The sequence below is a fragment of the Podarcis tiliguerta genome (genome assembly GCF_965153285.1).
Source record: "Podarcis tiliguerta genome assembly, chromosome: 6".
In the NCBI taxonomy this organism is placed as follows: Eukaryota; Metazoa; Chordata; class Lepidosauria; order Squamata; family Lacertidae; genus Podarcis; species Podarcis tiliguerta.
The window spans coordinates 30,274,752-30,288,279 of NC_139539.1; the positions used below are offsets into that span (position 1 = coordinate 30,274,752).

A 13,528-nucleotide genomic window follows, 5' to 3' on the forward strand; every position below is an offset into this window, starting at 1 on the left:
TCATGGATCCACAGCAGGAAATCCCAGCTTCCTCTCCATACAGTTTTCCAAACTTCAACTTCAATTTCTTCAACAGTCCTTCCCAAGTTGGGGGGGGGGGGATTGATTCCTGGTTCCAGAGGTGTAAAAACAGGAGCACACTTCCTTAAAAAATGGTTTGAGCCACCTCCATAGTGAACATGCGCAGCAGCTGATAGATCAAACAAGACCCCACAATGGATAATGCACCCCCCCTTTGCTCACTTGTTGCAATGTTGTTTTAGATGCTTTTTGTAGCTGTCATCGTGTAAGACAATCTCTGGATTGCAGGTGGTGAGCCAGTCAGCATTCTTGATCTCAGGGAGCAGCATCTGGTTCTTGGTTTTCTTGCCTTTCCTTCCTCTTGGCACTGGGGCTGATAAGCCTGCAATAGGCAGGGGGAAGAATCATGAGCGTCATTGCAGACTCAACATGGCTCTATAGCAGATCTATAGCCAAATCTTTTATCTTCTCATACAAACAGTGACAGATGAACAGGGCCCTCCACCTGTCACATCATCTGACATCATGATGACATCAGGTGACTGAAAAGTGGGTGATTCCGCCCACCTGCTGAAGCTGGGCCACAGGGGAGTGGGGATAGGGGTCTGCTTCCATCACGGCCCCACAGGAAATACACAGGAGAAACAGCACTCAACAGGACTGAACTGTCCATTTATTAGCTGATGATTGGAGAGTTCAGTCCTGCTCTCTACACGGTTCTGTGCGGGACTGAACTCCCTGCTCGTTAGCTGATGAGCAGGGGGGTCAAATACTGCTGCTTTGTCTGCATGTGCCAGTTCCCAGCAGGGAATCACAGGAGAATCACAATAGATAACTGCTCAGTGTTCAGTCTTAAATCTTTTCACACCATGTCTCTGTGCAAGTAATGCAGCTCTGATCTGAGAAGTGTCTTTGTTGCAGATTACAAGTGAAGGTTCATTCACTAAACGGAGGACTTAAAACTTTTACACTTTATTAGCAAGTGCTTTATTAGCTTTGATGTAAGCTAGGAAAGGACCCCATGCTGGAAGTTTTTATTTAGCTCCTACTTTCATTGCATTGAGGTAAAGCTGAAGCTTAAAACAACAACAAAACGAGTCTATTGTACCTGAATGGTTCTGTAGGGCCTGGTTCTGTCCATCCTTTGTGGGAGTGATCAAATCCCAGATAAAACTCTTTATCTTCTCATCTCCCTTATAATGTCTGACACAGTAGACTAGGAGTGCTCGGCAGATCATTTCCATGTCTTTCTCGTTGAGATGCCATTTAAACCGGCCATGGGTCAATATGTCTTTCCAGCGCCCCCAGCTTGAAAAACAAGAGATGTATCTTACATACTAATAAGGACACTTGGCGCTTTTCCAGCATCTTCCCACACTGCACTTTATCAATGAAGCCTGGCCAGGCTCAAGAAAAGGAAGAGAGACTCATCAAAAGGGAAACTATAGAGGAAAATGAGCAGGGTATTGCTAAAGGAGGGACCCTGATCACTGGTTCTGGATTTTGGACCCAGAAGTATTTATTCCCCCCGCAGATTTCCCTCTAGGCATTGCAGAAAATGCCATGGCTGATAAAATTTGGGAAAGACTGGACACTTATTCTGCACTGAACACTTCACAGATTGCTCAGACCACGGAACCCACCTTCTAGGGCCAGGATAATATGGGGCTGGGCTCCCCAGGAAAAGCTTAACAAAAAGACACACCCAAATATAAGCAGGTTCTTCTCCACACGGAAACATTCTGCCCGTAGGTAGCGGCGTGTTCTTTCATTGAGGCGTCGCGAGCGTGTGGGTCGCTCATCGGAGTCACTGTCTAGTTCAGAGAACTCCATAAGTTCATCCTCCTCAAAGGAATTGTAGTGCTTGGTCTGTTTACGGACACGGGGCCTATCAATCACTAGGCTTTCCTGTGAAGGGAAGGGAAAAGAAGAAGAGATGTAACTACTTGAATCTGCACCCAAAGCTACCTGGGATGGTTAACCATTTCTTTCTGAAACTGTAACATCTACAGATTTTTCAGAAGTAAGCACTGATATACATCTTTTTTATATTAAAAAAAATCACAGCTGGAATGGCCATGAGTTGGTAAATCTATTTTCAAGAGTTGGCCACAGACAAAACTGAGACTGTGCACCTGCCCCCTACTTTCCTGTTTTTCAGACTGACTCTTTTATTCTCTCCGCCCCTGTTCATTATTGCACGTGTGTTGTGTTATGTTATGGCAGGAAAACAAGAAGAAAATATCTCAGTGGTCTGTTGTATAGCATTATTCCCTCTGTTGTGGCTTCTTTTGCCCTAGCTGGAGTATTAGAAGGCATTATCCTTAGGCTACATTTTAAAGCCTCCCCCCATGTGAACCAACCTGGACCATGCAATCATCATCTGAGGCCCTTCTTCATGTGCCTCCTCTGTAAGAGGTCCAAAGGATGGCAACACGTGAACAGGCCTTTTTCCTGTGGTAGCTCCCTGTTTGTGAAATGCTCTCCTCGGGGAGGCCCGCCTGGTGCCTTCGTTACGTATCTTTAGGCACCAGGCAAAAATATCCAGCTTCTCCCAGGCCTTTAGCTAGTCAAACAATATATGGCCTTTTAAACTGGAGGGGCAGGGTATTGCTTTTGTTTGTTACTATTTATGCATTTTTGCAGTTTTATATTGTAAACTGACCTGTGATCCTCAGATGAAGGGCAGTATAGAATTTTAATGAATAAATAAGGCAGACACCAGAGATGACTGGTTCTGCCCAAGGTAGCTGGACCATACTGAACCAGTTGTTTGACTAAGCAAGCAGGTACAGCGACTGGGCTCAGGAGGTGGCAGCCGCGTATGCTGTTTTGCTTCCAGGGAGCTGAACACTTCAGTGTTTCTTCCTCCCCACAAAAAACGCAGCACATTTGTTTTCAGTGCCTCCAACTAAGAAGACTGACTGTGATGGCTGGAGCCATCTAATACCTTTCAAAGGTGGGGGAAGCGGGGGGGGGGAGTTCCTTTCCCTTTAACAGCAGCAACTATCTGATAAGCAAGCATGGAAGGAAAGAATGGGAGATATGGTATCTTAGTTGCTACAACTCACATCAGTATGAGAGAAGGACAATGTAAAGCTATGGGACTGTCAAAATCCAAAGCCTGAACCATTGTCTGCATCTCTCCCTGGCCCAGTACAAAATGATGGGTTCCTTTCATTCTATGCTCCTATGCAAAAGCCACAGCTGTCAAGATGAGCTTAAAGACAAAAGAGGTGAACGTCCACCTCCAGTATTTTGAAAATACAGGGATTAATTTGTTAATGATTAATTCATCAGAACTTTACATGAAACCTGAAAACAGCACTCTTTTCAAACAAAATGGTGAATGGTGGTTGTAAAGGTAATACAACTTAAAGAGATATAAAATATTTCTTTGTAATGAGGTTTCCCTCCAATGTCTGCTGTTTATATTGGCATGTGCAGATTTTTTCACCTTAAAAACAGCAATGTTAAGGAAATCAGCAAAAGAAAAAGAAATGATAGAAAATAGTAGATCAGGTTTTAAAGAAAAAGACTTTAATTATATGCTTGAATTTTACATTCTTACAATGTCAGTTGATTTGATTTCACAGCACAGAATATCTAAATTGCTAAGTGTGAGAGCTGAGGATAAATTGCATCTGGCGCTCAATTTAGAGACTGGTTTAAAATTGAAAGGCTGTTTAAAACTGTACCCAGCTTCATTCAGAATGTTAATACTAACTTCAATCACTGTGTTTTGTTTTATGATGCATCTTGAAGAAGTAACGTTTACTTGATTTAAAAAGTTCTCTTTTCTCCTCTGGATTTTTAAGTGACAGTGTTCTATCTTATATTGGACAATTTTATGCAAGTGTGTGTGTGTGTGTGCCTTCACATGTGCACGGTCATGCAAACATATGTATTGTAGACATACATATGTAGTAAGTAAATGTTTTTCACACTACGCATCAGTGCATTACTATAGGCCACAATTCTAAACAAGTTTGCTTGGAAGTAAAATCAACAGGACTTGCTTTGCATTAAATACCAGGCTACACTGAAGGAAGTGGCTGAAAAGAAGGAAGGCAGACAGATGCAAATCTATACACTTAAAACAGACTTCTTCACCCTGAGATGAAGAAGTATAAAGTTTAATTTGAAACCATAAGTAAAGGTTAGGTTGTTAAGAAAAACCAAAGTTGGGCCCAGTGAATGACGGGGCAGCACTTTGCTAAAGCTAAGCCACTATAGACCTTATCAGTTCCTTGGATGGGATAGTATTAGAAAGGATTCTAAGAATCAGGTTCAGGAAAGGGATGGCATGACCCAAGTTCCTGCAGAAGAGATGTTCAGATGATCTGCATCAAGCTCCTGTCCTCCATAATACACCAACAGTAGCCCAAAGCACCATTGAATAGCACTTGCTGCAAACAGTTATGTAGGTTTATATATTTGTGCATGCATTTTATTTCCGGTTCCAAAATAGTAACATCATAATTACCTTCTCATTTTTTGCATCTGTATCCAGCTCTGCTATTTTTGCCCATTTCTGCCAGAAGTTGGGATCATCTAATGAAATGTCAGTTCTGTTTCCGGAAGCAACAAAACTGGCCTGGGAGTGAAATGAAAATTAACAGACTATACCTCACACAGCAGCAGAACAAAGGAGAGCCATGAATCCTTTATGCAGAACCACTCAGAAAGAAACCACACTGGGGTGCAGACAAATAATTTGGTAGTTAAATTAGAGAATGCCCAGCAATTGGCTTTCTCCAACATGCTGGGGATGTTAGGCCCTGGGATAAACAATACGTGATTAGGATTTCTAAATGGTGTTTTTTCCTGGATATTTATACATACTAGGCATTGCATTTAGCAGGTTGGTTTCAAGAAACCCAGCTTGTCAGCCAAACATATAGTTGATAGCACATAGGCAGAGGTGAAAAACGAACACAGTGTCTCACCCCCAGAACTCTCTTGGTGCCAATTCTCTGCGATGCAGCACAGACTACAACGTTGACCCCTTGGCCAAACATCTCACTAATATAGGGAAGGCAAGGAGCATGGCTGGGGTCACACAGGGCCTGTGTCAGTGGTATCATTTGGCATCCCACACCCCACCAGGGGGTTCACTGACAAGACCCCCAGGGGCCTGGTGTGCTAAGAAGGTAGAATAACTGAGGGAGGCAGTTGCTCCAGTGTCCTGGAGCCAACACCAGAGTCACAAGGCAAATGCTAGATAGAAACAATTCATACGACTATTCAATCTAATGGTTCAGCTCCGTCAAACACATAAGACGACCCGGATGGTCGCCAGATTCTGTGTACAGATCTACAGGTGCAGACCATCCCCCAACCCAAACTAGTTCATTAAGAAAATTCCCAAACTCGGTTCCATGGGTGACTCTGGGTCATCTCTCTGCGGTAGCTTATCTTAAAGTTATAAGTGTCTATATGCTTATCGCATTTATAACTTTTAAATTTATTGTTGTACATTGTTTTAAATGTTTGTTTTCCTTCTGGGATTGTGCCCCAAGTGTGTTTTATAAGTTGGTCTCCGACTGTAATAAATTATCTATCATCTATCTATTATCTACCTACCTATCTATCTATCTATCTATCTATTTATCTATCTATCTATCTATCATAAGAACATAAGCAAAGCCTGCTGAGTTAGGCCAATGGCCATCTAGTTCAGCATCCTGTTCTCCCAGAGGCCAACTAGATTCCCGTGGGAAGTCCTCAAGCAGGACTCAAGCGCAACAGCACTCTGCCCAACTGTGATTCCCAGCAACCGGTTTTCAGTGATATACTGCCTCCAACAGGGAGGTTTGAACACCTTCTCTTCTTCTTTGCTACACATACCCACTGTCCAATTGATTCGTAACTGCATTTCTCTGCATTTCTTTAGCAGACATTTTTAGTGTCACAGGAAGAAGGTAACATTCTAATAGTTTGAGAGTCCTTAACCAAGAAGACAATGAAACCAGAAAAGAAGCTCAACCTTTACAAAAATAAACACCTGTGAGAATCAGAGGGGCTTGCAGAAAATAATGGAGCAGAGCACAATCCCCTTCTTCCCAAAGGAAAATCTAAGAGGACTATTGCTGGCTCAGTTGGTTTTTGCCCCCAAGCAAACAATATACACCAACCTTGGAAAATGTGGAGCCTTTCCCTTCAGTCTGGATAGTGATGGTCTGGGTTCTGCGTTGCAGTATTTGGTCAATATCTTCCTCACAGAACTTGGAGCCTTCGTCTTCTTCATCCATCAAAGCCCCATAAGCGCCTTTTCGCAATAAATCTTCGACCTCCATTTTTGAGAGCTGCTGCACCTTCCAAAGAGACAAACAAAAAGAAAAGAGAACCCCACCTTGGACAGCGAACAGAAAAAAAACTGGCAACTTCAAAAAGTAGGTTCTGGGATAGCTCAGTCAGTACAGCATCAGACTCTTAATCTCAGGGCCGTGGGTTCAAGCCCCACGATTGGCAAAAGATTCCTGCATTGCAGGGGATTGGACTAGATGATCCTCAGGCTCCCTTCCAACTCTATGATGTCTACAGAAAGGAATGAAAATTAGCAGACCCAAAGGTCATGGTTCCAAAAGGCCTCCTTACCCCATTGTTGCTCCCCTTGCGATTTATGTCCTGCAGCACCGCTTTGTCCAAGCCTAGCTTCAAGCTGGCCTTGTCAAACATCTCCCGCTCGTAAGAGTTCCTAGTGATGAGGCGATAGACCTTCACGGCCTTGCTCTGGCCTATCCGATGGCAGCGAGCCTGAGCCTACAGGAGAGAGACAAGGAAGGCATCACTGGAGACAGAGCTGGCAGAACAGGAGGCAGCAGGGGAGCTTTCTCCAGCCACATCACCATCAAAATCCTTCCTTCACCACCTCTCTTAACCCTCTCATAACTGCATCTGAGCCCATCAGGTGGAGGAAGAACAGCCATGCCAAGGCTTCCCAGTATAAAAGACCGTAATAGACACCACCATAAGACTCACAAACCGTAAGATTCACAAACAACCAAAGCATTTCCAAATTGGGGCATATTAGAGTTTACTTTTATTGTTGGGAAAACTTTTATGAGTACAAAACCCACTGAAAACTAAAAATGCATGCACACCTGAAGCTGGAAGAGATACCCTATTGATGTGGAAGAGATGGGAGTGTCAGGTTCATGCCCCTTCAAGCACCCTTTTGCCTTCTGAGCAGTGAGTTCCACATTTTTCATGCTCACTCTACATAGCCTCTGTTCCCACAGACAGCAACAAGCTTTTAGCCAGACCTTTGGACCATGTGGTCCCATCTCAGAGATGCTGGCAGTACCTGCAGATCGTTTTGTGGATTCCAGTCCGAGTCAAAGATGATGCAGGTGTCAGCAGCAGTAAGGTTGATGCCCAGCCCTCCTGCCCGTGTACAGAGCAAGAACACAAAGCGGTCTGAATCCGGCTTGCAGAAGCGGTCAATGGCAGCCTGGCGTAAATTCCCACGCACACGCCCATCAATGCGCTCATAGGTGTACCTGTGTAAACAGGGAGGCATAATAGGTCATCTTGGGAATAGTGCAAAAAGGAACAGCAGCACCACAGAACCAGACTTCCTGCCTCCAACTGTGGCCAAATTAGCAACAGAGCTGTGTTGGTAAAGCTAAGCAAACCCAGTTCCCTTACTCTGGTGTTGTGGAAAAGAGCAATGGCCACGAAGCAGCCATCCCTGTTTCAAATCTCAGTCTAGCTATGAATTCTTTGGGAGATCATGCCAATATCTCTTAACCTTACCCCAATCTCTATAATATGAAGAGAATACTGCTGGCCTATGTTACAGACTTGTCACCAGGATTGTTGAGGCACTGTGGATGGAATGCTTTGCAGCCATGCTCTAAGGTGTTAAAATATCACCACCACAACCTGTATCTGGTTTTTTTAAATAGACATGCATAGGATCTAGGAGTTACTCTGATATCAGCAAATACACCTGGTACTCCAAGACCCCCCTCCTATAACCAAGCTGGTCCCCTATAATAATCCCTCAGTTTCATCCAAAGCCCACTTTCTACGTAAGATGTTATCTGACACCAATAGTCAAGAAGTAGTAAAGCAACTAGATTACTGTACAAAGATCTGGAAATGTATTTCAAATAGGCACTAGTACTACATGTTTTTAAAAAACTATTCAGTCTCTTAGGTCCCAGATTAAAGTTCTAACCACCAGGCAACTTAAAGCCCAGGATTTTCCCAACTGTGATGTGCTACTTCTTGTGCTACTTCCAGCAGCCTTTGTCACATTACAGAAAGCAGCTGGAATAAGATTCGAGATGGTAGCTGCAAGTGTGCTGCTTAGAGAGCGGGTCTCCACCAGGGAGGCACTTTTAAGCCAGCAGCGGCTGGTTCACTCAGAGAAGAAGGTGTGCACTACAGAACTGATAAACTGCAGGAGGGCTGCTGGAGCCATCTAGTCTCACAGTGAGAAAGCAACTACATAGATACAGATCACAGTGAACTGCTATGATTTCCAGAGGAGCTGCCACATTACTCTGTTGCAGCCTTGTGGCAACTTAAGCACTAACTAATGTGTTAGCGCACAAGCTTTCATAGACTGGCGCCCACGTCATAAAAATGGGACTCTACTCCACAAAATCTTATGCTATAATAACTGTGTCATACCTTTAAGGTGCCACAAGACTTTACTGCATGACAGCGAACTTAAAATGACTGAACTACTTCTTAATTAGGAACAGAAAAAAAACTGCCTTATACTAGATGAAACTATTTGTCTATTTAGCCCCCTACTGTCTATTGTGCTTAGCAGTGACCAATCGATCCTATTTTTCACAGGGGATGACAGGAATTGAACCTGGGACTATCTCCATGCAAGGCATGTGTTCTACCACTGAGCTATGGTTCCTTCCCTCTATGGGTACTGAGTTCTCAGTAGGGACTGCTATCCCGCATGGTAGTGGGTCAAGGCAGACTCAAATGCACAGAGAAGAATGGATCCAGGGAAAGTGAGTTATGACAGCTGCAAGGGATGGAGGGTTTGCGCTTGCTTTCACAACACAGCTGTTCCCTTCCTGCCTCCAAGGGTAAAGGAAGAAAATCTATGGGGAAAGAGGAAAACAATAAGAGGATGAAGGAGAGGATCTAGGCAGAGGGGGAGAAGAAAATGGTATATATGAGTGCACTGGAAGATGACAGTAAGCCTAACAGCTTAGCATGCTCTGGAAGGATATCACTGATCCAGGTGATGCTCTGTGGTGCGAGCTCTTGGGCTGTACTGACCGCCTCTGGATGAGATAATCCTCCAGGATATCAAGGCAGCGCACCATCTGGGAGAAGATCAGCACCTTGTGCCCGCCTGCAATCAGCTTCGGCAGCAGCTTATCAATCAACACCAGCTTGCCTGCTGCCTGGATCATCGCCTGTAGCTGGAAGTCAAGAGCATCTGGACTGTGGGTTTTACGGAAATCCTCCAGGATCTTCTCCTCTGCCCCTGGCCCAGAGAGAGAGGGGGGAAATTCACCAGTGGTTCAAGGTTCATAATCAACTCCCAAAGCACCCCTAGCACACTATTGCTTTGTTTTGGTGCTGCTCATTATTTACCATGGAGACTTTGGTAAAGGAACTGTGATGGGGGTGCAGGAGGCAGTCCTTATACCTCTAGGCCAAGGGTGGGGAACCTGTAGTTCTCCAGGTGTTGTTGACTAGAACTCCTCCCGTCCCCACTGTTGGAACCATTGATGGCACCATCACCCCTAAGGAAACACCCGATTCATCTGCTAAAAGGAAGTTGCTACGGCAACTCTTGCCACTTCACAACGGATGAGGAAACTGCAGCGGCATAACAGGCCAAATGTGCTGGAGTGCCCAGATTCCAGCCCCATCCCTTACCATTGATGAGGTAGGGGTGGTTGCAGCACTTCCGCAGCTCCATCATGGTGTTGATGAGGTTAGGCATGTTGTGCTGGTTAGCACCCTTGGACAGGAAGCTGAAATTCTTCTCCAGGATAGCCCGGTAGTATTTCTTCTGGATGTTGGTCAGTTCTACCTCAATGATGGTCTCCTGTTTGGGTGCTAGGTTCTTTTCCACATCGTCTTTCAGCCGTCTCAGCATCATGGGTTTCAGGAGAGACTGGAGCTTTTTTACCTGCCAGGATCAAGAAGATAATCCATTAACACTGCATGGGATCTCAGCTCAGACAGCAACTCTGGAACTTCACATACAAAGGCTCTCCATATGCCAGACCTAACATAATGATTAAGCAAGCAACTGCCCAGAACTCAGACATGCAAATTCTAAGATGTCAGGGCAAAGCCCGCTTACTGCTCTTTTGTGAGCCTCAAGCAGGGAAAGTAGCATATGCAACAAATATGCCTAGTTGGGAGAAAGGTGGTACATACTATTACTATTATTACTATTATATATTTATTTATACGCTACTTCCTGTCAGGGACTCAAGGTGGTTTACAGATAAGAGCAGTTAAAAACATAGGGGAAAAATCATTGAAACACACACACCCTACTGAAGTGAGCCCCAGCTCAGCACACCAGCTGAGAGTCAATCCTGCAACCTTTCCTATTTACCTGTTCCTCTGTCTTGAGGTCCCCAAACTCTTCCAGGAAAGCCGTCTCAGATGGGAACTGCTGTGGCTCCAAGAAGTTCAGCAGGCTGAAGAGCTCCTCCACCGAGTTCTGCAAGGGTGTCCCAGTCAGGAGCACTTTGTGTTCCTTTTTGCCATGCAGGGAGAGATCAGGACAGGAGAATTGCTGAGGCAACAGGATGGACAGGGCGCTAACTCCTGCACTGTGGCCCTGCAGTGCTTTTGCTTCCGGAGCAGAGGCAGCTGATGACAGGTCACTCTGCCAGTCAAAGGGTCTGCTTTCAGCTCTCGGAGAAGCCAGCTTCTCATAGACTATTCTCACCTCTTTACACCCAGCACCTGCCCTGCCCAAACCATTGCCACCCAAGGGAGAAGCAAACATTCTACTGCAAGCCAAATGGCTCCAAGCCATCTTCCTACAGGAAAGCACAACTTCCCAAACTGCCTGCTGTAGAAAATGCTAAGAGTCCACAAGTTTTGACTGATGGTTTCATCCAGACACAGTGACTATCCTAAGGGTATAACTGGAAAAGACATGCTATGGTATGCCTCTGATGTGCATTAGAGACATGCAGCACATAGCTAGAAGTCTGCTAGAAGTTCCCTTTGAGAGCCATGTAGCGACAAAGCACAATCATCTTGGGCAAACCTCAGGACATGTGTTGTGCAACTGTGGAGTAGGATCCTGGCCACAGTACAGCAATAGAAATAGGTGCGCACTTGCACACCATTCAGTATCCTCGTACCAGGGTTGGATTCCCATAGTGCGTAGAAGAAGAAATTCAATTTGGAAAGCCTCACCAGAGACATGAGTTTCAGTCCTTCCAGTAATTTGCAGTTCCTGTTCTTGAGCCGATGGGCCTCATCGATTACCACACAGCGCCACTGGATCTTCTTCAGCTCTGGGCAGTCAGCCAGGATCATCTCAAAGGTGGTGATGACTACATGAAATTTGAAGAGCCCTGAAAGAGGATTGCCCTGGAGATACCAAAACAAGATGGGAGAGTTTGCTAGCAGCTAGGACTGCTCAGGTAGCAGGAGTCCCTCAAGTTCTTGACTGAGGCACCTGGTGCCTGAAAAGTGCCAGTCAAGCTCAACAGAAGGGGACTTGCAAGCTCCACTTAAAACAGAGGCCATGGAACCTAAGGTAAAGGTACCCCTGCCCATACGGGCCAGTCGTGTCCGACTCTAGGGTTGTGCGCTCATCTCACTTAAGAGGCCAGGAGCCAGCGCTGTCCGCAGACACTTCCGGGTCACGTGGCCAGCGTGACGAAGCTGCTCTGGCAAGCCAGCACCAGCGCAGCACACACGGAAACGCCGTTTACCTTCCCGCTATAAAGCGATACCTATTTATCTACTTGCACTTAGGGGTGCTTTCGAACTGCTAGGTGGGCAGGAGCTGGGACCGAAAGACGGGAGCTCACCCTGTTGCGGGGATTCGAACCGCCGACCATACGATCGGCAAGTCCTAGGCACTGAGGTTTTACCCACAGTGCCACCCATGGAACTACATTACCAGTAATCTTCTCCTTACTCAGCAGTTGCCCATACCTAGCATAACTCCACTGTTCACTGAGCATAGCCATAAGTAGAGAAGGGGAACTATTAATTGCACCTGGAGTCTGCATCTATAACTGAAGAACAAGCAGCTCTTCCCAGTTAGGTTTCTCCCCCAGGGTATCCAGGTGGTAGAGCCCCACTCTCTGCTTTCTGAAAGTTTTGTCCAATGGGGGAAGGTGCAGCCTGAACCTCACTTTCAGAACCTCCCAAACATGTGCCACCACTGAGTCAGCTGCACCACTCACACTACCCTCAACTACTCTAAATTATAAGTGGACTGGTCATGTTGGCTGTGTTTTATTTCCACTGTCACAGAGGTAGGTTGTCTCTGAATATCAGTTGTTGCAAATTGCACTCGGGTCTTGCTTGCAAGCTTCCCATAGGTTTCTGGTTGGCCACCATGAGAACACTGGATGAGATGGACCTTTGCAGGGCTCTTACAGTTGTTGTTTTTCATGTACTCCTTGGTTTTAGACTCCCCAAAGTAGTAAAGCCTCCCCACCCTGCTCCAGAGCATTGCTGGGAACCCTGCAGGCCACATTCCCAACAGAAGTTAAAAAACACACCCAGGCACAGCAGTAGCAGCAAGGATTCGAGGGGTGCCTGGGAACCAGAGAGCATCACAAACCTGTGGATCCCGGTACACCATCTCATACTGCTGGATCATCTGGCGGCTTATCTGGCTGCCATGGTACACGATGGCATTCATCTCAGTCCACGTGCGGAACTCTCTCTCCCAGTTTGTGATTGTGGAGAGTGGGGCAATGATGAGGAATGGCCCCCGAAGGCCCATCAGGTATATCTCAGAGAGGAATGTAATGGACTGGATTGTCTTCCCCAAACCCATTTCATCAGCCAAAATGCAGTTCTTCCTACGGGAAACACCACAAGCAGGCATTACAATCACACAACTGAGCAAGGCGTCCTGCAGACGATTCCTGGCTTTAACACTGACACAGTGTGTTACCTAGACAAGTTCTTTGAACCTTCTGGTGCGCTTTCCCCCCACCTACTTGCTTCTTAAGAGTTCACGTCTACATCCCACGGAAATGAGTGCCAAATTAACTAGTACTGATGGTAAATAGTCTCAGACAATTGCAGCAAAAGCAACATGTGAACACAGTACGGGGTTAGCTTCCCATGCTGCACGTTTCCAACAGTTACACAGTTCTCCTGCCTCCACATTCCTAGCATAAGTTATAGGCACATTTGCTCCAGCTACCCTGCAAGTGACAAAGAAGTCGAGCCAATTAAACTATACACCAAATCAACAAAAAACATTCCCAAAACCCAGCTGAATGCTTGTAGCCTCTGAAATATGCTAACAGGACCCCTTCAAACAACTCCTGTTGTTACTTCATTGTTA

General features: G+C 45.6%; 1 protein-coding gene across 10 annotated transcripts in view; it reads right to left on the bottom strand.

Moving 5' to 3' along the window:
• The window catches only part of CHD6 (chromodomain helicase DNA binding protein 6), a 101,354-nt gene that overhangs the window by 17,715 nt on the left and 70,111 nt on the right, over positions 1-13,528 (bottom strand). For 5 of the 10 annotated variants that reach the window (XM_083443942.1, XM_083443940.1, XM_083443947.1 and 2 more), the window contains 12 exons: positions 12,791-13,034; positions 11,404-11,580; positions 10,586-10,729; positions 9,892-10,147; positions 9,283-9,493; positions 7,331-7,526; positions 6,622-6,786; positions 6,159-6,341; positions 4,508-4,618; positions 1,727-1,929; positions 1,130-1,329; positions 244-403 (listed from right to left, as the gene is read on the bottom strand). In XM_083443942.1, coding sequence (XP_083300068.1) covers positions 244-403; positions 1,130-1,329; positions 1,727-1,929; positions 4,508-4,618; positions 6,159-6,341; positions 6,622-6,786; positions 7,331-7,526; positions 9,283-9,493; positions 9,892-10,147; positions 10,586-10,729; positions 11,404-11,580; positions 12,791-13,034 — 2,250 coding nt within the window. The remainder of the gene's footprint in view (positions 1-243; positions 404-1,129; positions 1,330-1,726; positions 1,930-4,507; positions 4,619-6,158; positions 6,342-6,621; positions 6,787-7,330; positions 7,527-9,282; positions 9,494-9,891; positions 10,148-10,585; positions 10,730-11,403; positions 11,581-12,790; positions 13,035-13,528) is intronic. The other 5 variants (XM_083443946.1, XM_083443944.1, XM_083443948.1 and 2 more) reach the window with 2 other exon arrangements.